Below are 25,373 nucleotides of genomic sequence, written 5' to 3' on the forward strand. Positions count from 1 at the left end.
GTCATAGATTTTAAAACAAAGGCCAATGAAATATAGGTGGTTACTTTGAATCTTATTTGTGTTAATAGGGCTTAATCACCTGTATGCTCAATTGGTACCTGCAAATGGTTATTCAATGAAACACTCGAATATTTTTCTCAATCTGCCACAACAAACTTGAATGTTCTATAGTGTGCCTGCTCAAAAAAATATATATATGATATAAAAACTTAAAAAACTTAATCTGCCTATGTGTGAGTCTGAGTATGATCGTTTGAAAAGTATGTGTAACCCCATGTGAAAAAAGAGAAAAATAAAATGGTCAATTAACAAAAGATCTTGTGTTCGCATTGGATGTGAAGTGTGTCAATTTATCATAATTCAAATCTATGGACATATAGGCGTGTGAATGTGTATTCGGCCAATGGTGTATATTGATCCTGAAACCACGATGTAATTTAATAAGTCACAACACGGATGTGTGTATTACACAAAATCGTGACCTATAAGTCAGAATGTATTCTGAGCAATACTTGATTTTGACAGAGTAAACTGTGTAAGTTGGTTGTAATTACAAATTTCTATGTAAAATGTAATCCTTATAATAAACCAAAACCTGTGAATAAAATTCTTATTGTATTCATCACTGATATGAGGGACTCAAAGATTCAAAATGTTATATAATCGTCCACAATTGACAAATGCGACTGGACTCCCAGCTCTGGATATTAATACACAGAGGTCCTTTAACCTATGGATTCTAACGAGAGATCTGTGTGTTCCTAAAAAGGCTTGTATCATGTTACTATGAAGGTATCTGATCTTACACTTCTGTAATTGAAACTTGGACAGATAAATCTAGCGAATAATTGTTCTGATTTATTATTATTTGCTTCGTTAAGCAATCTATATTTAATGGTCATGTTTTTATATATATATATATTTATTTGTATTCCAATTTTAAAAATAGATCTAATGATTACCTCAGGATATTGATATGGTCTGATATATCTAAAATGAACAGTACATAAAGTATAGTCATTCTTACCATCAGCTAGTGTTATATGCTATTTGGTGTTTGGTCTAATGTGCCTAATGTATCATGTATCCCTATATTAATGGAATTTAGTGGACTGGGACATATTGAAACTATTATGGCAGTCCATAGTGTGTGTTTGCTGTTAGAGTGATGAAAAAAGTTAAGTGTATGGGAAATAGCTATTTTGGTGTATGAGAAGGATTAATAAGATGAATAATTGAATCTGCTGAGTTTACTCTATGGCTATATTTACATACATGTTAGAATGCATATATATCCTATCTTGAGTTTTGGGTTAAATTTTAGTTGAAAGCTGCTAAATCTAAATTGGCGTTTAGACCATCAGGAAAAAGAGTTTTTAATTTAAAGATCCAAAAAGTTTCTCGTTGTCTGAGTTTGTTTGTTCTGTTGTAATCTGCAGACCTAGGGATAAAATCTATGGGTGTATATCTGAAAGTATATGGATTGCCTTGGTGTTTATTTAGACAATGGTTTGGTACACTGTGTTTGATTTTAGTTTTTTTGCAATTCTTGCAATTACGCAAGTGTTCACCCCATCTTATTTTTATTTTTCTGCAGGTGCGGCCTACATATTGTAGGCCGCATATACACTCCAATAGGTATACTACAAAAGAAGAATTGCAGTTATAAAATCCCTGAATGGGGTATGTGTCCCCTGTCGTGTGGGATCTGAATGATTTAATACCATGTTTGATGTATTGGCAAGAATTGCAACCACTTTTCCCGCATTTGTATGTTCCTTGTAAACCAAATATCCCATTTTTTGTATGTGTATTGTTTTTGGATCGTTGTAAAGTGTGTTTGACTATTTTGCTTGGTGCTAGTTTACTTCTCAGAGTGGGCGCTCTCCTGTAGACTATCTTAGGTTTGTCTTGTACAATATTCTTTAGAACAGGATCTCTTTGGATGACATGCCAATGTTTGTGTATTATCTGATTTATTTTATGAAAACTACTGTTGTATTGTGTAATAAACATGGTCTTATCTTGCTTTGTTGTGCTATTAATTACTCTGTTGTTTTTATTGTTATTGAATAATATCTCATCTCTATTTAATTTTTTGGTTTTTGTCAATGCATTATCCAAAATGTGAACCGGATAGTTTCTTTCTAAAAATCTGTTGTAAATGACCTGGCTTTGTTCAAGGAAGGTGTTAAAATCAGAACAATTCCTCCTGATGTGTCTAAACTGACTGTACGGTACGTTGTTAATCCAACTTCTGTGATGGTTACTATGGTATTCTAAATAGCTATTGCTATCAACATCCTTAAAAAATGTTTTTGATGTAATGGACCAATTGGGACCCCAACTGAGTATCAAATCTAAATATTCTATTGACTCTGTTTGAATGTTGGCTGTAAACGTAATCCCCATATCATTATTATTAAGATTTGTTATAAATGATTCTGCCGCTTGTATGCTGCCATTCCAAATTAAAATAAGATCATCTATGTAACGGCCATAGAATACCAGGCTCCCCCCAAGGTTCGCTTGATGTATGTAGATCTCTTCAAAAAATCCCATGAAGAGATTCACAAAACTTGGGGCGAACCTGGTACCCATGGCCGTTCCCTTTGTCTGTAAATAATAACGATCTAAATATAAAAAATAGTTGTGTTGTAATATGTATTTGATACATTCTAAGATGTAAGTTCTTTGATCCTCAGGTAAAAAAGGGTCCTGTTCTAAATAATGTGAAACTGCCATCAATCCTAAGTCGTGTGTGATATTTGAATACAGTGAGCTGACATCACATGTGATCCAAAGTTTTATGTCATCGGTAAAAGTGAGATTATGTAATGATTGTAAAAGATGTGTGCTGTCTCTGATATAGGAAGGGAGTGTAGTGACAAATTTCTGTAGAAATTTGTCAATATAAGAAGATAAATTATACGTAAGATTGCCAATCCCTGCTATGATGGGACGTCCGGGGGGGTTAATTTTATCCTTATGGATTTTGGGAAGATGGTAGTAATGTGCTATGCTAGGATTGTCTATTTTCAAAAATTCTCTTTCTTCTTTGTTTAGGATACCTTGTAATGCGCCTTTATCTATTAGTTTCTGATATGTTAGTTTAAATATCGGAGTTGGATCCTTGGGTAAAATTTTGTAACAATTATCATCTCCTAGGATTCTCTCTGCTTCTTGAATGTAATCTTTATAGTCTTGAATAATGATCCCACCCCCCTTGTCTGCGTCACGTATGATGATATTAGGATTATTTTGTAAACTGTGTAAAGCTTTTTTATGTCTATGGAAAGAGTAGTTGGTTTTCTTAGCTGTTGTTTTAAGTAATTTTTCGCAATCCTCTAGAACCATATTTTGATATAATTCAATATATTTATTATTGCTATTATTGGGATTATTAGTTTGTATGGATTAAAATTTAATGATTTTAATACACGGAAGTTGTTCTTTGCCTGCTTTTGTTCTCCTTATTGAGCCTTCTTGGTAAAGGTTTCTAAGTGTCTGCGATACCGCAGCGTCTCAGCTAGCAGCCGCACAGACGCCAATTAAGGAAACACTGAATACCACCTGTGCACAGATCGCCGGAGATCACCCAGTGTGCTAACCACTGAAAGTGTTAGCCTGCCTGTCAGCACCAGTTACACGGTGCCATTACCTTTGGTAAGCCTTAACATCTATCACCTATTTTGGGTTCTGAGTCAACAATATCACGCTATGTGGCGCCCTCTTTTTTTCTAATTCATGATGTAAACAAGTAAGTAAAAATTTGAAATCACGCCATCGTACATGCGACCTTGTGATTTCAATGATGTGATCAGGTCTGGGTGGAGTGCCTATGACGCTAGGCATGCCCTCCAGTCCGGGATCCCAGTTAGGAAGCCGTAGCTGCTTCAGTAAAGCAGAACGGCTAAGACGTTCCGTGCCGTCCTAACGGCTCTAAATCCCAGCGCGGTTAGAACGGCATAGAACATCCTAGCGGTGTTAAGGGGGGTGTGTGTATGTGTGTATATATACATATATGTGTGTGTGTGTGTGTTTTGATAGGTAAACAAAAAACTAAGCTCTATTTCTGTTTAAATGGAATGATAGCAAAAATGCAAAAAAATCTACGGTATTTAGGGCAAGTTTTTCTCTAAATTTCCTACACAATGCCGCTTTTAGAGCTTATCGCTGCCCCCCCCCACCCCCAGCAGTCTTAGGCGACTCATGAGGTGGTGTGACGTTACTTATACACACAAGTAACAGGAACAGTAAATAGGAGAAGGGAACTCGGATGGGGTGGTGCTTAATCGCCTGCCCTTTCCAATGGTGTATGTCTTGAGCATTTACAACCTATTACATTTTTTTTTTTTTTAAATAAAAGCCTATAACCCCTCTTTAAAATGTAGTGTAATGTAGTTTTAATAGCCAGGTGATCACTGTAGTAATAGGGGTCACATGGTGTGAATAACTGGTCATTTATTTGAGAAGAGGCTCATGGCAGCCCATATGTGCACATTAAAGTTATTTAACTATACCCAAAGGCAATCATTTATATGAGGATAACCACTTCTTTTGACTATAGAGTTTAGAAAAAAAAACACAAACCCACTATTGTTTGCAACCTTATTTATTACAATTTTAATAAAAAAGATAGAGCCCACCCAATTGAAAGAGTATTTCAGCAGCTGCTTTTGAATACAGTGAACTTATCAGTCGCAAGCTCAAGTACATCGTCCCTTTTAAAGGGAAAGCGTACTGTAAATAGTTTTTTCCTGAAAATGTTTCCAATGACTTGTTATACCAGCTGCAGAGTATAAAATATATGAAATAGCTGGTTTTGTTCTTTGACACCACAAACCATATTAATTTGCCTCTATGCCAAAGCCCAATACTTAGAAAGAACTAATTGAAAATTAACACTTTTATTACTAATCTCTCCTAACCCCCACTAGGAGTGTTTTTTTTTTCTGCTGGCTATGTTTGCACAGCTTTTCTATAGCAATGAAGTAGCTGGGTGGGGCAAGTGTAATAATAGAACATTTTCTGTTATTTATAAATGCTGTTTGAAGCACAAATTGCATAAATTTATTTAATGATAATTTATTATGATTCGAATGTGGAAGAAGGTGTTGGCTCGCTGCATTCGGCTTTGTTTCAGAGCTGCATTTATTCTTGTGAAAGAAACGCACTAAGATCTGTGCAAATCCAGATCTTACTGTGTTTCTCTTTCACAAGAATAAATGCGGCTCCGAAAAGAGACGAATGCCTTGAGTGGCTGCCTTCCATGTTCGGATCATAACAAATTATCTAATTGCACATGCCTAATGCCAAGAGAACAAAACAAATGAGATAATCAGTATTACAGTGGAAAGTTGTTTCAGGTAGAACATGGAATTCCCACATTAATCATGAACTTTTAATTTTGACTTCACTGTCCTTTAAACTGGAGACCAAGAGTGCACACAGCAGTTATCCTGACAGTGAGTGTCGAACAACAAATACTGCAGTGAGTCTGAAATAACTTACATAGAACAGTGACCTGTCCACGTCATACAAGGAATATGTTTCTGTAAATCTGTTTTTTAAATGTTTGGGTTTTTTTGGGTTTTTTTCACCAGATTTATAAAATTATTAATCTGTTTTCATTCTAATCCTTTCCTGTTTTGTCCTTTAGCAAGTCAGATGGCCCCCGTACTACACGGGATGAGAAGAGGCGAGCACAGCATAATGAAGGTACGTCCAAGCTGTTAGCCAGAAAAGATGCTGCAAGCCATCAGGAAAGACTCTTAATACATGGATTAACAAAACTATTCAAAATCCAGTAACCCTTCCATAAAGTTTTTTTATATATATATATATATATGTGTGTGTATGTGTTATATATACACAGTATCTCACATTTTTGTAAATATTTGATTATATCTTTTCATGTGACAACACTGAAGAAATGACACTTTGCTACAATGTAAAGTAGTGAGTGCACAGCCTGTATAACAGTGTAAATTTGCTGTCCCCTCAAAATAACTCAACACACAGCCATTAATGTTTAAACTGTTGGCAACAAAAGTGAGTGCATCCCTAAAAAGAAATGTCCAAATTGGGCCCAAAGTGTCAATATTTTCTGTGGCCACCATTATTTTGCAGCACTGCCTTAACCCTCTTGGGCATGGAGTTCACCAGAGCTTCACAGGTTGCCACTGGAGTCCTCTTCCACTCCTCCATGATGACATCACGGAGCTGGTGGATGTTAGAGGCCTTGCGCTCCCCCACCTTCCGTTTGAGGATACACCACAGATGCTCAATAGGGTTTAGGTCTGGAGACATGCTTGGCCAGTTGGAGGTGTGTTTGGGGTTGTTATCAAGTTAGAATACTGCCCTGCAGTCCATTTTTCGAAGGGAGGGGATCATGCTCTGCTTCAGTATGTCACAGTTCATGTTGGCATTCATGGTTCCCTCAATGAACTGTAACTCCCCAGTGCCGGCAGCACTCATGCAGGCCCAGAGCATGACACTCTCATCACCATGCTTGACTTAAAGTGAAAGTCAATCCTAGCATTTCTCAAAAGCTAGGATTGACTATTGAAACAAATAAAGGGAACTTTCATTCATGTAAGATACTTCATGTAGAAAGCTCCTTTATTTGTTTCAACCAATTGGCGATTTGAGCTGCTAACAAATGCCACGGCAAAAACATTTTCTTTCATGTAATTGTCAAGAGTCAATTAGCTAGTGACATATGGGATATACAGTCCTACCAGGAGGGGCAAAGTTTCCCAGACCTCAAAATGCCTATAAATACACCCCTCGCCACACCCACAATTCAGTTTTACAAACTTTGCCTCCCTATGGAGATGGTGAAGTAAGTTTGTGCTTGATTTTCTTCTGTGATATGTGCTTCTCAGCATTTTGAAGCCCGATTCCTCTCAGAGTACAGTGAATGTCAGAGGGATGTGAAGAGAGTATTGCCTATTGATTTTATGGTTTTCCTCGCGGAAAATCTTTTCAAAGATTCTCTGTTATCGGTCGTAGAGATTAATCTCTTACCTCCCTTTTCAGATTGACGATATACTCTCATATTCTATTACTTCTACTGTTACTGTTTCAGTACTGGTTTGGCTATCTGCTATATATGGATGGGTGTCTTTCGGTAAGTAGGTTTTCATTACTTAAGACACTCTCAGCTATGGTTTGGCACTTTATGTTTATTATAAAGTTCTAAATATATGTATTGTACTTATATTTGCCATGAGTCAGGTTTATGTATATTTCCTTTTGCAGACTATCAGTTTCAAAATTGGGAAAACATTTTTAGGAAGTTATTTTCTTTCATGTAATTAACAAGAGTCCATGAGCTAGTGACGTATGGGATATACATTCCTACCAGGAGGGGCAAAGTTTCCCAAACCTTAAAATGCCTATAAATACACCCCTCACCACACCCACAAATCAGTTTTACAAACTTTGCCTCCAAGGGAGGTGGTGAAGTAAGTTTGTGCTAGATTCTACGTTGATATGCGCTCCGCAGCAAGTTGGAGCCCGGTTTTCCTCTCAGCGTGCAGTGAATGTCAGAGGGATGTGAAGAGAGTATTGCCTATTGAATGCAGTGATCTCCTTCTACGGGGTCTATTTCATAAGGTTCTCTGTTATCGGTCGTAGAGATTCATCTCTTACCTCCCTTTTCAGATCGACGATATACTCTTATATTTACCATTACCTCTACTGATTCTCGTTTCAGTACTGGTTTGGCTTTCTACAAACATGTAGATGAGTGTCCTGGGGTAAGTAAGTCTTATTTTCTGTGACACTCTAAGCTATGGTTGGGCACTTTATTTATAAAGTTCTAAATATATGTATTCAAACATTTATTTGCCTTGACTCAGAATGTTCAACTTTCCTTATTTTCAGACAGTCAGTTTCATATTTGGGATTATGCATTGAATTATCATATTTTTCTTACCTCAAAAATTTGACTTTTTTCCCTGTGGGCTGTTAGGCTCGCGGGGGCTGAAAATGCTTCATTTTATTGCGTCATTCTTGGCGCGGACTTTTTTGGCGCAAAAATTCTTTTCCGTTTCCGGCGTCATACGTGTCGCCGGAAGTTGCGTCATTTTTTGACGTTATTTTGCGCCAAAAATGTCGGCGTTCCGGATGTGGCGTCATTTTTGGCGCCAAAAGCATTTAGGCGCCAAATAATGTGGGCGTCTTATTTGGCGCTAAAAAATATGGGCGTCGCTTTTGTCTCCACATTATTTCAGTCTCATTTTTCATTTGCTTCTGGTTGCTAGAAGCTTGATATTTGGCATTCTTTCCCATTCCTGAAACTGTCTTATAAGGAATTTGATCTATTTTGCTTTATATGTTGTTTTTTCTCTTACATATTGCAAGATGTCTCACGTTGCATCTGAGCCAGAAGATACTACAGGAAAATCACTGCCTGCTGGATCTACCAAAGCTAAGTGTATCTGCTGTAAACTTTTGGTAGCTATTCCTCCAGCTGTTGTTTGTAATAATTGTCATGACAAACTTGTTAAAGCAGATAATATTTCCTTTAGTAATGTACCATTGCCTGTTGCAGTTCCCTCAACATCTAAGGTGCAGAATGTTCCTGATAACATAAGAGATTTTGTTTCTGAATCCATAAAGAAGGCTTTGTCTGTTATTTCTCCTTCTAGTAAACGTAAAAAGTCTTTTAAATCTTCTCTCTCTACAGATGAATTTTTAAATGAACACCATCATTCTGATTCTTTGGACTCTTCTGGTTCAGAGGATTCTATCTCAGAGATTGATGCTGATAAATCTTCATATTTATTTAAGATGGAATTTATTCGCTCTTTACTTAAAGAAGTACTAATTGCTTTAGAAATAGAGGATTCTAGTCCTCTTGATACTAATTCTATACGTTTGGATAAGGTTTTTAAAGCTCCTGCGGTTATTCCAGAAGTTTTTCCTGTTCCTAATGCTATTTCTGCAGTAATTTCCAAAGAATGGGATAAATTGGGTAATTCATTTACTCCTTCTAAACGTTTTAAGCAATTATATCCTGTTCCGCCTGACAGGTTAGAATTTTGGGACAAAATCCCTAAAGTTGATGGGGCTATTTCTACCCTTGCTAAACGTACTACCATTCCTACGTCAGATGGTACCTCGTTTAAGGATCCTTTAGATAGAAAAATTGAATCTTTTCTAAGAAAAGCTTATCTGTGTTCAGGTAATCTTCTTAGACCTGCTATATCATTGGCTGATGTTGCTGCAGCTTCAACTTTTTGGTTGGAAACTCTAGCGCAACAAGTAACAAATCGTGATTCTCATGATATTATTATTCTTCTCCAGCATGCTAATAATTTTATCTGTGATGCCATTTTTGATATTATTAGAGTTGATGTTAGGTTTATGTCTCTGGCTATCTTAGCCAGAAGAGCTTTATGGCTTAAGACTTGGAATGCTGATATGGCTTCTAAATCAACTCTACTTTCCATTTCTTTCCAGGGAAACAAATTATTTGGTTCTCAGTTGGATTCTATTATTTCAACTGTTACTGGTGGGAAAGGAACTTTTTTACCACAGGATAAAAGATCTAAAGGTAAAAACAGGGCTAACAATCGTTTTCGTTCCTTTCGTTTCAACAAAGAACAAAAGCCTGATCCTTCGTCCTCAGGAGCAGTTTCAGTTTGGAAACCATCTCCAGTCTGGAATAAATCCAAGCCTGCTAGAAAGGCAAAGCCTGCTTCTAAGTTCACATGAAGGTACGGCCCTCATTCCAGTTCAGCTGGTAGGGGGCAGGTTACGTTTTTTCAAAGAAATTTGGATCAATTCTGTTCACAATCTTTGGATTCAGAACATTGTTTCAGAAGGGTACAGAATTGGTTTCAAGATGAGACCTCCTGCAAAGAGATTTTTTCTTTCCCGTGTCCCAGTAAATCCAGTGAAAGCTCAAGCATTTCTGAATTGTGTTTCAGATCTAGAGTTGGCTGGAGTAATTATGCCAGTTCCAGTTCCGGAACAGGGGATGGGGTTTTATTCAAATCTCTTCATTGTACCAAAGAAGGAGAATTCCTTCAGACCAGTTCTGGATCTAAAATTATTGAATCGTTATGTAAGGATACCAACGTTCAAGATGGTAACTGTAAGGACTATATTGCCTTTTGTTCAGCAAGGGAATTATATGTCCACAATAGATTTACAGGATGCATATCTGCATATTCCGATTCATCCAGATCATTTTCAGTTCCTGAGATTCTCTTTTCTAGACAAGCATTACCAATTTGTGGCTCTACCGTTTGGCCTTGCTACAGCTCCAAGAATTTTCACAAAGATTCTCGGTGCCCTTCTGTCTGTAATCAGAGAACAGGGTATTGTGGTATTTCCTTATTTGGACGATATCTTGGTACTTGCTCAGTCTTTACATTTAGCAGAGTCTCATACGAATCGACTTGTGTTGTTTCTTCAAGATCATGGTTGGAGGATCAATTTACCAAAAAGTTCTTTGATTCCTCAAACAAGGGTAACCTTTCTGGGTTTCCAGATAGATTCAGTGTCCATGACTCTGTCTTTAACAGACAAGAGACGTCTAAAATTGATTACAGCTTGTCGAAACCTTCAGTCTCAATTATTCCCTTCGGTAGCCTTATGCATGGAAATTCTAGGTCTTATGACTGCTGCATCGGACGCGATCCCCTTTGCTCGTTTTCACATGCGACCTCTTCAGCTCTGTATGCTGAACCAATGGTGCAGGGATTACACGAAGATATATCAATTAATATCTTTAAAACCGATTGTTCGACACTCTCTAACGTGGTGGACAGATCACCATCGTTTAATTCAGGGGGCTTCTTTTGTTCTTCCGACCTGGACTGTAATTTCAACAGATGCAAGTCTCACAGGTTGGGGAGCTGTGTGGGGATCTCTGACGGCACAGGGAGTTTGGGAATCTCAGGAGGTGAGATTACCGATCAATATTTTGGAACTCCGTGCAATTTTCAGAGCTCTTCAGTTTTGGCCTCTTCTGAAGAGAGAATCGTTCATTTGTTTTCAGACAGACAATGTCACAACTGTGGCATACATCAATCATCAAGGAGGGACTCACAGTCCTCTGGCTATGAAAGAAGTATCTCGAATTTTGGTTTGGGCGGAATCCAGCTCCTGTCTAATCTCTGCGGTTCATATCCCAGGTGTAGACAATTGGGAAGCGGATTATCTCAGTCGCCAAACGTTGCATCCGGGCGAATGGTCTCTTCACCCAGAGGTATTTCTTCAGATTGTTCAAATGTGGGGGCTTCCAGAGATAGATCTGATGGCCTCTCATCTAAACAAGAAACTTCCCAGGTATCTGTCCAGATCCCGGGATCCTCAGGCGGAGGCAGTGGATGCATTATCACTTCCTTGGAAGTATCATCCTGCCTATATCTTTCCGCCTCTAGTTCTTCTTCCAAGAGTAATCTCCAAGATTCTAAGGGAATGCTCGTTTGTTCTGCTAATAGCTCCGGCATGGCCTCACAGGTTTTGGTATGCGGATCTTGTCCGGATGGCATCTTGCCAACCATGGACTCTTCCGTTAAGACCAGACCTTCTGTCACAAGGTCCTTTTTTCCATCCGGATCTAAAATCCTTAAATTTAAAGGTATGGAGATTGAACGCTTGATTCTTAGTCAAAGAGGTTTCTCTGACTCTGTGATTGATACTATGTTACAGGCTCGTAAATCTGTATCTAGAGAGATATATTATAGAGTCTGGAAGACTTATATTTCTTGGTGTCTTACTCATCATTTTTCTTGGTATTCTTTTAGAATTCCGAGAATATTACAATTTCTTCAGGATGGTTTAGATAAGGGTTTGTCCGCAAGTTCCTTGAAAGGACAAATCTCTGCTCTTTCTGTTCTTTTTCACAGAAAAATTGCTATTCTTCCTGATATTCATTGTTTTGTACAAGCTTTGGTTCGTATAAAACCTGTCATTAAGTCAATTTCTCCTCCATGGAGTTTGAATTTGGTTCTGGGAGCTCTTCAAGCTCCTCCGTTTGAACCTATGCATTCATTGGACATTAAATTGCTTTCTTGGAAAGTTTTGTTCCTTTTGGCCATCTCTTCTGCCAGAAGAGTTTCTGAATTATCTGCTCTTTCTTGTGAGTCTCCTTTTCTGATTTTTCATCAGGATAAGGCGGTGTTGCGAACTTCTTTTGAATTTTTACCTAAGGTTGTGAATTCCAACAACATTAGTAGAGAAATCGTGGTTCCTTCATTATGTCCTAATCCTAAGAATTCTAAGGAGAAATCGTTACATTCTTTGGATGTTGTTAGAGCTTTGAAATATTATGTTGAAGCTACTAAATCTTTCCGAAAGACTTCTAGTCTATTTGTCATCTTTTCTGGTTCTAGAAAAGGCCAGAAAGCTTCTGCCATTTCTTTGGCATCCTGGTTGAAATCTTTAATTCATCTTGCCTATGTTAAATCGGGTAAGACTCCGCCTCAGAGGATTACAGCTCATTCTACTAGGTCAGTTTCTACTTCCTGGGCGTTTAGGAATGAAGCTTCAGTTGATCAGATTTGCAAAGCAGCGACTTGGTCCTCTTTGCATACTTTTACTAAATTCTACCATTTTGATGTATTCTCTTCTTCTGAAGCAGTTTTTGGTAGAAAGGTACTTCAGGCAGTGGTTTCGGTTTGAATCTTCTGCTTATGTTTTTCTTTAAACTTTATTTTGGGTGTGGATTATTTTCAGCAGGAATTGGCTGTCTTTATTTTATCCCTCCCTCTCTAGTGACTCTTGTGTGGAAAGATCCACATCTTGGGTATTCATTATCCCATACGTCACTAGCTCATGGACTCTTGTTAATTACATGAAAGAAAACATAATTTATGTAAGAACTTACCTGATAAATTCATTTCTTTCATATTAACAAGAGTCCATGAGGCCCACCCTTTTTTGTGGTGGTTATGATTTTTTTGTATAAAGCACAATTATTCCAATTCCTTATTTTATATGCTTCGCACTTTTTTTCTTATCACCCCACTTCTTGGCTATTCGTTAAACTGATTTGTGGGTGTGGTGAGGGGTGTATTTATAGGCATTTTAAGGTTTGGGAAACTTTGCCCCTCCTGGTAGGAATGTATATCCCATACGTCACTTGCTCATGGACTCTTGTTAATATGAAAGAAATGAATTTATCAGGTAAGTTCTTACATAAATTATGTTTTTTCTTACCTGGGGTTTAGTCTTTTTATTTAAATTGACTATTTTTCATTAAATTTTTGCGGACAAAATTAGGCTTGCGAGGTTGCAAAATGCTGATATTTATTGTGCCAGTGAAGGTTCAGGTTTTTCTGAAGTGTGTTTCAGATCTAGAGCTTTCAGGGGTAATCATACCAGTTCCGTTCAGGAATAGGGTTTGGGGTTTTATTCAAATCTATTCATTGTCCCAAAGAAATAATTCATTCAGGCCAGTTCTGGATCTGAAAATTTTGAATCTCACACAAATCAACTAGTGTTGTTTCTTCAAAGACATGGTTAGAGGATCAATTTACCAAAAATTTTCTTGATTCCTCAGACAAGGGTCACCTTTTTAGGTTTCCAGACAGATTCATTGTCTATGACTCTGTCTCTAACAGACAAGAGACAAATTAAATTGGTTTCAGCTTGTCGGAACCTTCAGTTTCAATTTTTCCCTTCAGTAGCTATGTGCCTGGAAGTTTTAGGTCTCATGACTGCCGCATCGGACGTGATCTCCTTTGCTCGTCTTCATATTAGACCTCTCCAGCTTTGTATGCTGATTCAATGGTGCAGGGATTATATAAAGATATCATAATTAATATCCTTAAATTCCAATGTTCGACTCTTTCTATTTTGATTGACAAATGCCACAGTTGTGATGATATTGTCTGGCTGAAAACAAATGAACGGTTCTCTCTTCAACAGAGGCCAAACCTGAAGAGCCTTGAAAGTAGTAGTTAGATCACAATCGTATAGTTCAAGGGGCCTCCTTTGTTCTTCCAACCTGGACTGTAATCACAACAGATTCAAGTCTTTCAGGTTGAGGAGCTGTCTGGGGATCTCTGACAGCACAAGGGGTTTGGAAATTTCAAGAGGCGAGATTACCAATAAATATTTTAGAACTCTGTGCTACTTTCAGGGCTCTTTAGGTTTGGCCTCTGTTGAAGAGAGAACCGTTAATTTGTTTTCAGACAGACAATATCACAACTGTAGCATATATCAATCATCAGGGTGGGACTCACAGTCCCCTAGCTATAAAAGAAGTATCGTGGATACTTTCTTGGGCGGAATCCAGCTCTTTTCTAATTCCTGTGGTCCAGATCCCAGGTGTAGACAATTGGTAAGTGGATTATCTCAGCCGTTAGACTAAATATCCGGGGGAGTGGTTGCTCCATCCAGATGTGTTTTTTCATCTAAACAAGAGACTTCCCAGGTACCTATGCAGGTCCAGGGATTTTCAGGTGGAGTCGGTGTATGCGTTAGCAGTTCCTTGGTTTTACCAACCTGCTTATATCTTCCCGTCTCTAGTATTTCTTCCAAGAGTAATTTCCAAAATCTTCATGGAGCGATCGTTTGTGTTTCTGGTAGCACCAGCATGGCCTCACAGGTTCTGGTATGCGGATCTTGTCCGGATGTCCAGTTGCCATTTTGGCCACTTCCTTTATGACCAGAACTTCTGTCTCAAGGGCCGTTTCTCTTGTAAGGTGTATCCAGTCCACGGATTCATCCATTACTTGTGGGATATTCTCCTTCCCAACAGGAAGCTGCAAGAGGATCACCCACAGCAGAGCTGTCTATATAGCTCCTCCCCTAACTGCCACCTCCCAGTCATTCTCTTGCAGCTCTCGACAAGGGAAGCAGCTAGAGAGATGTGGTGCATTAATGTAGTTTATCTTCAATCAAAAGTTTATTATTTTCAAATGGTACCGGAGTTGTACTATTTTAGCCTAAGGCAGAAAGTTCAAGAAGAGTCTACCTGTGGTCTTTGATGATCTTAGCAGGTTGTAACTAAGATCCATTGCTGTTCTCACACATAACTGAAGAGATGGGTAACTTCAGCTGGGGGAATAGCGTGCAGGGTCTCCTGCTCTGAGGTATGTGCAGTTTTAAATTTTTCTAGAGAAATGATAAGCTAGAAAATACTGAGAATACCGGATTTATTTAAGGTAAGCCTGATTACAGTGATTTAATAACGACTGGTATCATGCTTGCTGTAAAGGGTAATATTTTTATTATTTACTCACATTACTGAATAGATATAACGTTTTCTTGAGGTGCATAAACGTTTATTTCATATTGGTGATAAAACTTTATTCTGGGGCCCAGTTTTTTCCACATGGCTGACTAGATTTTGCCTAGGGATAGTTTTTTAAGGCCCTCTCACTGTGAGTACAGGTTGGGAGGGGCCAATTTTCCATTAGTTTTTGCAGCTTGAGATATCCAGCTTCCCTGATGGAGTCCTCTGAACATATAGGACCTCTCTAAGGGGTTTTTGTGCCTTCCAAAGTCGTTGTATGGGCAGGTAGGGCCACAGTAGAGCTGTGGCAGTTTGTTGTGACTGTTTAACAACGTTTATATCGTTTTTTTGATCCGGTTTTGAAACTAAGGGGTTAATCATCCATTTGCAAGTGGGTGCAATGCTCTTTCAGCCTATTATACACACTGTAAAAATTTCGTAAGATTTACTGTTTTGCAGTTTCTGTGATTGTTTTTTTCTCTTAAAGGCACAGTACCGTTTTTATTTTTTGCTTGTTCACAGTTATTAAAGTGTTTTCCAAGCTTGCGGGTCTAATTACTAGTCTGTTTAAACATGTCTGACATAGAGGACATAGAGGAAACTCATTGTTCATTATGCCATTGTGGAACCCCCTCTTAGAATGTGTACCAAATGCACTGATTTTACTATATATTACAAAGTCCATATTCTGGCTTTAAAAAATTTATCACCATAAGAAATTGACAAGGAGGAAGTTATGCCGTCTAACTCTCCCCACTTGTCAGATCCTATAAATCCTGCTCAGGGGACGCCAAGTACATCTAGCGCGCCCATTGCGTATACCTTGCAAGACATGGCGGCAGTTATGAATCATACCCTTACAGAGGTATTATCTAAACTGCCAGGATTGCAAGGAAAGCGAGACAGCTCTGGGACTAGAATAAATACAGAGCTCTCTGACGCTTTAGTAGCTATCTCTGATACACCCTCACAATATAATGAAGCTGAAGCAGGGGAGCTTCAATCTGTGGGTGATTTTTCTGATTCAGGGAAGATACTTCAATCTGATTATGATATGTCTACATTTAAATTTAAGCTTGAACACCTCCGCGTTATGCCTCGGGAGGTTTTAGCAACTCTGGACGACTGTGACATTATTGTAGTCCCAGAGAAATTATGTAGATTGGATAAATACTATGCAGTACCTACTTACACAGATGTTTTTCCAATCCCTAAAAGGTTTTCTGAAATTATTACTAAGGAATGGGATAGACCAGGTGTACCATTCTCTCCCCCTCCTGTTTTTAAAAAGATGTTTCCTATAGACACCGCTACACGGGACTTATGGCAGACGGTCCCTAAGGTGGAGGGAGCAGTTTCTACTCTAGCTAAGCGTACCACTATCCCTGTCGAGGACAGTTATGTTTTCTAGATCCAATGGATAAAAAATTAGAGGGTTACCTTAAGAAATTTTTTATTCAACAAGGTTTTATTCTCCAGCCTCTTGCATGCATTGCCCCAGTCACTGCTGCCGCGGCTTTCTGGTTTGAGTCCCTAGAGGAGGCTCTACAGGTTGAAACCCCGTTGGAAGATATTATTGACAAGCTTAGGGCCCTTAAGCTAGCCAATTCATTTGTTTCTGACGCCATTGTTCATTTAACCAAGCTAACGGCTAAAAATTCAGGTTTTGCTATTCAGGAGCGTAGGGCGCTATGGCTTAAATCCTTGTCAGCTGACGTGACTTCAAAGTCTAAACTTCTCAACATTCCCTTCAAAGGACAGATCCTATTCGGGCCTGGACTGAAGGAGATAATTTCTGACATCACTGGAGGAAAAGGTCACGCCCTTCCTCAAGACAGGTCCAACAAATTAAGGACCAAACAGTCTAGTTTTCGGCCCTTTCGAAACTTCAAGAGTGGCGCAGCTTCAACTTCCCCTAACACAAAACAAGAGGGAACTTTTGCCCAGTCTAAGCCGGTCTGGAGACCTAACCAGGCTTGGAACAAGGGGAAACAGGCCAAAAAGCCTGCTGCTGCCTCTAAGACAGCATGAAGGAGCAACCCCTGATCCGGAAACAGATCTAGTAAGGGGCAGCCTCTCTCTCTTCGCCCAGGCTTGGGCAAGAGATGTCCAGGATCCCTGGGCATTGAAAATTGTGTCCAAGGGTTATCTTCTGTAATTCAAAACCTCTCCCCCACAAGGGAGATTTCATCTCTCACTTTTATCTGCAAACCAGATAAAGAGACAAGCATTCTTACATTGTGTTCAAGACCTCCTAGTTATGGGAGTGATCCACCCAGTTCCGCAGGAGGAACAGGGACAGGGCTTTTATTCAAATCTGTTTGTTGTTCCCAAGAAAGAGTGAACATTCAGACCAATCTTAGATCTCAAGATCTTAAACAAATTTCTAAGAGTCCCATCCTTCAAGATGGAGACTATTCGAACCATCCTTCCTATGATCCAGGAGGGTTAATACAGGCACTACCAGTTTGTGGCTCTTCCCTTCGGGTTGGCCACGGCACCAAGAATCTTTACAAAGGTTCTAGGGTCCCTTCTAGCGGTCCTAAGGCCGCGGGCTATAGCAGTAGCCCCTTACTCAGATGACATTCTGATACAGGCGTCGTCTTTTCAAGTTGCCAGGTCTCACACGGACATTGTTCTGGCATTTCTGAGGTCGCATGGGTGGAAAGTGAACGAAGAAAAAAGTTCTCTATCCCCTCTCACAAGAGTTTCCTTCCTAGGAACTCTGATAGATTCTGTAGAAATGAAGATTTACCTGACAGAGGCCAGGTTGTCAAAACTTCTAAATTCCTGCTGTGTTCTTTATTCTACTTCTTGCCCTTCAGTGGCTCAGTTTATGGAAGTAATCGGCTTAATGGTAGCGGCAATGGACATAGTGCCGTTTGCCCGCCTACATCTCAGACCGCTGCAACTCTGCATGCTCAGTCAGTGGAATGGGGATTACACAGATTTGTCCCCTCTACTAAATCTGGATCAAGAGACCAGGGATTCTCTTCTCTGGTGGTTATCTCGGGTCCATCTGTCCAAGGGTATGACCTTCCGCAGGCCAGATTGGACAATAGTAACGACAGATGCCAGCCTTCTGGGCTGGGGTGCAGTCTGGAACTCCCTGAAGGCTCAGGGCTTGTGGACTCAGGAGGAGACACTCCTTCCAATAAACATTCTGGAACTAAGAGCGATATTCAATGCTCTTCAGGCTTGGCCTCAGCTAGCTGCGGTCAGGTTCACCATATTTCAGTCGGACAACATCACGACTGTAACTTACATCAACCATCAAGGGGGAACAAGGAGTTCCCTAGCAATGTTGGAGGTTTCAAAAATAATTCTATGGGCAGAGGTTCACTCTTGCCATCTATCAGCTATCCATATCCCAGGAGTAGAGAACGGGGAGGCGGATTTTCTAAGTCGACAGACTTTTCATCCGGGGGAGTGGGAACTCCATCCGGAGGTGTTTGCACAGTTGATTCAACTTTGGGGCAAACCAGAACTGGATCTCATGGCGTCTCATCAGAACGCCAAGCTTCCTTGTTACGGGTTCAGGTCCAGGGATCCCAAGGCAGCGCTGATAGATGCTCTGGCTTATGTGTTTCCACCGTTTCCTCTGCTTCCTCGTCTGATTGCCAAGATCAAGCAGGAGAGAGCTTCAGTGATTTTGATAGCTCCTGCTTGACCACGCAGGACTTGGTACGCAGATCTGGTGGACATGTCATCCTTTCCACCTTTGACTCTGCCGCTGAGGCAGGACCTTCTACTTCAAGGTCCCTTCAAACATCCAAATCTAATTTCTCTGCGTCCGACTGCTTGGAGATTTAACGCTTGATTTTGTCAAAACGTGGTTTTTCCGAGTCGGTCATTGATACCTTAATTGAGGCTCGAAAGCCTGTCACCAGGAAAATCTATCATAAGATATGGTGTAAATATCTTCATTGGTGTGAATTCAAGGGTTACTCATAGAGTAAAGTCAGGCTTCCCAGGATATTGTCTTTTCTCCAAGAAGGATTGGAGAAGGGATCGTCAGCTAGTTCCTTAAAGGGACAGATTTCTGCTCTGTCTATTCTTTTGCACAAGCGTCTGGCGGATGTTCCAGACGTTCAGGTGTTTTGTTAGGCTTTAGTTAGAATCAAGCCTGTGTTTAAACCTGTTGCTCCGCCATGGAGTTTAAATTTAGTTCTTAAAGTTCTTCAAGGGGTTCCGTTTGAACCTCTGCATTCCATAGATATCAAGCTTCTATCTTGGAAAGTTCTGTTCTTGGTAGCTATCTCTTCGGCTCGAAGAGTTTCAGAGTTATCTGCTTTGCAGTGTGATTCCCCTTATCTGATCTTCCATGCAGATAAGGTAGTTTTGCGTACCAAACCTGGGTTTCTTCCTAAGGTGGTATCCAATAAGAATATCAATCAAGAGATTGTTCCGTCACTGTGTCCTATTCCTTCTTCAAAGAAGGAACGTCTATTACACAATCTTGACGTGGTTCGTGCTTTAAAGTTTTATTTACAAGCTACTAAAGATTTTCGTCAAACATCTGCATTGTTTGTTGTCTACTTTGGACAGAGGAAAGGCCAAAAGGCTTCAGCAACTTCTCTTTCTTTTTGGTTAAGAAGTATAATCCGCTTAGCTTATGAGACTGCTGGCCAGCAGCCTCCTGTAAGAATTGCAGCTCATTCCACTAGAGCTGTGGCTTCCACATGGGCCTTTAAAAATGAGGCTTCTGTTGAACTGATTTGTAAGGCGGCGACTTGGTCTTCGCTTCATACTTTTTCTAAATTCTACAAATTTGATACTTTCGCTTCTTCTGAGGCTATTTTTGGGAGAAAGGTCTTACAGGCAGTGGTGCCTTCCGTTTAAGTGCCTGCCTTGTCCCTCCCTTCATCCGTGTCCTATAGCTTTGGTATTGGTATCCCACAAGTAATGGATGAATCCGTGGACTGGATACACCTTACAAGAGAAAACAAAATTTTATGCTTACCTGATAAATTTATTTCTCTTGTGGTGTATCCAGTCCACGGCCCGCCCTGTCATTTTAAGGCAGGTGTTTTTTAATTTTTAAACTACAGTCACCACTGCACCCTATAGTTTCTCCTTTCTCTTGCTTGTCTTCGGTCGAATGACTGGGAGGTGGCAGTTAGGGGAGGAGCTATATAGACATCTCTGCTGTGGGTGATCCTCTTGCAGCTTCCTGTTGGGAAGGAGAATACCCCACAAGTAATGGATGAATCCGTGGACTGGATACACCACAAGAGAAATACATTTATCAGGTAAGTATAAATTTAGTTTTTTCTATCAGGATCTCAAATTATTAAATTTGAAGGTATGGAAATTGAACGCTTAGTGCTTAGTCATAGAGGTTTCTCTGACTCGGTGATTGATACTATGTTACAGGGTCGTAAATCTGTCTCTAGAAAGATTTATTATCTAGTCTGGAAGACTTATTTTTCATGGTATTATTCTCCATAAATTCTCGTGGCATTCTTTTAGAATTCCTAGGATTTTACAGTTTCTTCAGGATGGTTTAGATAAAGGTTTGTCTGCAAGTTCCTCGAAGGTACAAATCTCTGCTCTTTCTGTATTGTTTCAGAGAAAGATTGCTAAGCTTCCTGATATTCACTGTTTTGTACAGGCTTTGGTCCGTATCAAGCCTGTCATTAAATCAATTTCTCCTCCTCAGAGTCTTAATTTGGTTTTGAAGGCTTTACAGGCTCCTCCTTTTGAGCCTATGCATTCCTTGGATATTAAACTACTTTCTTGTAAAGTGTTGTTCCTTTTGGCTATCTCTTCTGCTAAAAGAGTTTCCAAATTATCTGCTCTTTTTTTGTGAGTCTCCTTTTCTGATTTTTCATCAAGATAAGGCAGTTTTGTGGACTTCATTTAAATTCCTACCTAAGGTTGTGAATTCTAACAACATTAAAGGGACATTATACACTCATTTTTTCTTTGCATATATGTTTTGTAGATGATCTATTTATATAGCCCATGAAGTTTTTTTTTAAAATAAATGTATAGTTTTGCTTATTTTAAATAACATTGCTCTGATTTTCAGACTCCTAACCAAGCCCCAAAGTTTTATGAGAATACTGTCAGCTACCTTCTCCAGCTTGCTTCTGTTTGTGTAAAGGGTCTTTTCATATGTAAAAGAAGGGGGAGGGGGGAGTGTCTTATTTGCCACTTGCAGTGGGCTTTCCAGCTACCTTTTCAACAGAGCCAAAGTGACAGCTTCTAAGTAAGTTTTTAAACATTTTTATACTGGAATTTTATATCAGTATCTGTGCATCTTATTCTTTATAGTAGTGTCTATTACATGCAGTTATATGAAAATGAGTGTATACTGTCCCTTTAATAGGGAAATTGTTGTCCCCTCTTTGTGTCCTAATCCTAAGAATTCTTTTGAGAAATCCTTACATTCTCTGGATGTTGTAAGAGCTTTGAAATATTATGTTGAAGCTACTAAAGATTTCAGGAAGACTTCTAGTCTGTTCTCTTTTCTGGTTCTAGGAAAGGTCAGAAAGCTTCTGCCATTTCCTTGGCATCTTGGTTAAAGCTTTTGATTCATCAGGCTTATTTGGAGTCGGTTCAAGCCCCGCCTCAGAATCACAGTTCACTCTACTAGAACAGTCTCCACTTCGTGGGCTTTTAAGAATGAAGCTTCAGTTGATCAGATTTGCAAAGCAGCAACTTGGTCTTCTTTGCATACATTTACTAAATTCTATCGTTTTGTTGTATTTGCCTCTTCAGAAGCCGTTTTTGGTAGAAAAGTTCTTCAGGCAGCTGTTTCAGTTTGATTACTCTGCTTATGTTTTAATTTTTTCTTTGCATTTATGAGAAAAACGTATTCTTTTGGGTGTGGATTTAATTTTCTTCAGCAGAAATGGCTGTTTTTATTTTTATCCCTTCCTCTCTAGTGACTCTTCTGTGGAGTTCCACATCTTGGGTATTGCTATCCCATACGTCACTAGCTCATGGACTCTTGCCAATTACATGAAAGAAAACATAATTTATGTAAGAACTTACCTGATAAATTCATTTTTCATATTGGCAAGAGTCCATGAGACCCACCGTTTTTATGGTGGTTATGATTTTTTGTATAACGCACAATTCTATTTCCAGTTCCTTTTTGATGCTTTCTACTCCTTTTTCTATCACCCCCCTACTTGGCTATTCGTTAAATTGAATTGTGGGTGTGGTGAGGGGTGTATTTGTAGGCATTTTGAGGTTTGGGAAACTTTGCCCCTCCTGGTAGGATTGTATTTCCCATACGTCACTAGCTCATGGACTCTTGCCAATATGAAAGAAATGAATTTATCCAGTAAGTTCTTACATAAATTATGTTTTTTCCTAAGAGGTGACGTTTTCACCTCTTAGCCAATAGCAGTGCGGTATATCCGGCTCCCATGGGCGCCAGTCCTCTTAGCAAAAACATTTTTTAGCCGTGGGCTTTGTTAGTAGCTCAAATCACCGATCGGTTGAGACAAATAAAGGAGCTTTCTACATGAAGTATCCTTATACTTCATGAATGAAAGTCCCCTTTATTTGTTTCAATAGTCAATCCTAGTGTTTGTGAAACGCTAGGATTAGCTTTCACCTTAAGGCAAGGCACACTTGTCTTTGTACTCCTCACCTGGTTGCCGCCCCACACGCTTGACACCATCTGAACCAAATAAGTTTATCTTGGTCTCATCGGACCACAGGACATGGTTCCAGTAATCCATGTCCTTGGTCTGTTTGCCTTAAGCAAACTGTTTGCAGGCTTTCTTGTGCATCAACTTTAGAAGAGGCTTCCTTCTGGGACAACAGCCATGCAGACCAATTTGGTGCAGTGTGCGGTCTTACACTGACAGGCTGAACTGCCACCCCTTCAACCTCTGCAGCAATGCTGGCATCACTCATACGTCTATTTCCCAAAGACAACCTCTGGATATGACGCTGAGCACATGCACTCAACTTCTTTGTTTGACCATGGTGAAGCCTGTACTGAGTGGAACCTGTCCCGTGAAACTTCTGTATGGTCTTGCCCACTATGCTGCAGCTCAGTTTCAGGGTCTTGGCGATAGCACCAAATTTAACACACCTGCTCCCCGTTCACACCTGAGACCTTGTAACACTATCGAGTCACATGACATCGGGGAAGGAAAATGGCTAATTGGGCCCAATTTGGACATTTCCACTTAGGGGTATACTCACTTTTGTTGCCAACAGTTTAGACATTAATTGCTGTGTGTTGAGTTATTTTGAGGGGAGAGCAAATGTACACTGTTATGCAGGCTGTACACTCACTACTTTACATTGTAGCAAAGTTTCTTTTTTTCTGTGTTGTCACATGAAAAGATATAATAAAATATTTACAAAAATGTGAGGGGTGTACTCACTTTTGTGAGATACTGTGTGTGTGTATATATGTGTGTATATATATATATATGTATGTGTATGTGTATATATATATATATATATATATATATATATAAATCATATACAAATATGTATATTCACAACCATAAATATGCATGTGTAAATTGGTAAATATCTATTTATATAAATTAAACACCGTTTTAAATACTGTTCTTTTGTTTTTTATTATAGTAAAGGTTTTTTAAACTGATATTGCATTTTTTATTTCTTTTTATTTCTTAAATGTGTAATCATTTAGGTGCAACATAGAGAAGAAACATTTTGATTTAGAGGCAGCAAATCTCAGTAGTGATTGAAAAAAGTTTTTGAAAAAAATAAATAAAACTAGGTCCTCGGGATACTGAACCCTTTTTTAAAAAATTACCAAAATAAATTAAACACAAATAATAGTTATCCGGCACATATATTTTAGCAAAAAAGGAAAAAACTAATAACATTTATTTAGACCCCAATGTGTACACTACACTCCATTTTAAATATAACACCACAAATAATTTAGAAAGTTCCAGCAGTAAAAAGGTTACAACCATAGGACGATAAACATGAACAAGAATTATATTTCTTTCCTAAGATATGGTGAGTCCACAGGATCATCAATTACGGTTGGGAATATCACTCCTGGCAAGCAGGAGGAGGCAAAGAGCACCACAGCAAAGCTGTTAAGTGTCACTCCCCTTCCCACAACCCCCAGTCATTCTCTTTGCCTTCAGTGCAAGGAGGAGATTAAGTTTTTTCGAGTCTGAAGAATTTCTCTTCAATAAAGATTTTATTATTTTGAAAGCCAGAGTAGTTTTGCTCTGATCTTTCATATCATGATAGGGTCTAGCTGTACTCCACATTAGTCGCTTCAGTAGGACAGTGGTGGCTTTCAAGCAGTTAGGAACTTGTGAGGTGGGCCTCACTGCGTTTTCCTGACAAATTGCTGCCCTGATATAGAAAGCCATAGTAGGTTTACTCTGTTCTTTCTTATTTCCACAGGTCTCTGTGAGGAGTGGCTTCCTTTCATGCCGGATGAGATTTCCTCCTGCCGGACAGTGAAGGGTGCAGGTAAAAGTGCCATTTTGGTTTCTTCTGGGGAAGAGCTCTTGCACTGAAAAGTCTGCATTTAATACAGGACTTTAGCATTCCTAAAAGGTCAAGATTCATAAAGGCAGGGAGCAGGCACTGTGTGATGTTTAGAGAAATTGTTTTTGCAATCAGTGGTGGCTCAGTAATTTTATTTTTATATGGTGACTGTTAACCCGTTTTTTGAAAGAACCAGCCAGATTTGTGTTTCATGTTTTTTATCCCCTTATATTCTGGGAATCTTTATGCGGTCTGAATAGTATGGCCGCCAGGACCGCGCCTGTCATCATAGGGGAGACTGATCCCTTTCTCAGGCGGCAGTGACCGCTTAAGTGCACAGTTTTACAGCTTCTGTGACGCATCTAGTTTGTTTCCTGTGCGAACCTCGGCTTCAACGGATACAGTCCTAGAGGTCCGGAGCTACTGCGATCAGGCATCAGTGTCGCAATCAGCTCAGCGGTGCAGAGGGGGCAGGTAGGCGCCTCAGCTATATCGCTGAGTTGTAGAGGGCTGCTATAAGAGGTTTTGTTAGGTTCCCTGTTAGGTGTTTAAAGATAACCTTTGGCCAATCCAATTTATGTATTGATTGCACTTTTTCCATATTAAGGGGTTTTGATTACTTTGGGGTCACTGCCTTAAAGAGACAGTAGTCAAATACATTTTTTTTTTCTTGCAATATGGACCAAGAGTCTGTGCCGGCTGT

The 25,373-nt window shown here is 39.4% G+C and overlaps 1 protein-coding gene across 4 annotated transcripts in view; it reads left to right on the forward strand.

Annotated features, from left to right (window-relative positions):
- USF1 (upstream transcription factor 1) overlaps positions 1-25,373 on the forward strand; it is a 69,831-nt gene that overhangs the window by 38,222 nt on the left and 6,236 nt on the right. For all 4 annotated transcript variants that reach the window (XM_053703014.1, XM_053703022.1, XM_053703040.1 and 1 more), the window contains one exon: positions 5,663-5,721. In XM_053703014.1, coding sequence (XP_053558989.1) covers positions 5,663-5,721 — 59 coding nt within the window. The remainder of the gene's footprint in view (positions 1-5,662; positions 5,722-25,373) is intronic.

Source organism: Bombina bombina, chromosome 1 (assembly GCF_027579735.1).
Source record: "Bombina bombina isolate aBomBom1 chromosome 1, aBomBom1.pri, whole genome shotgun sequence".
Lineage (NCBI taxonomy): Eukaryota > Metazoa > Chordata > Amphibia > Anura > Bombinatoridae > Bombina > Bombina bombina.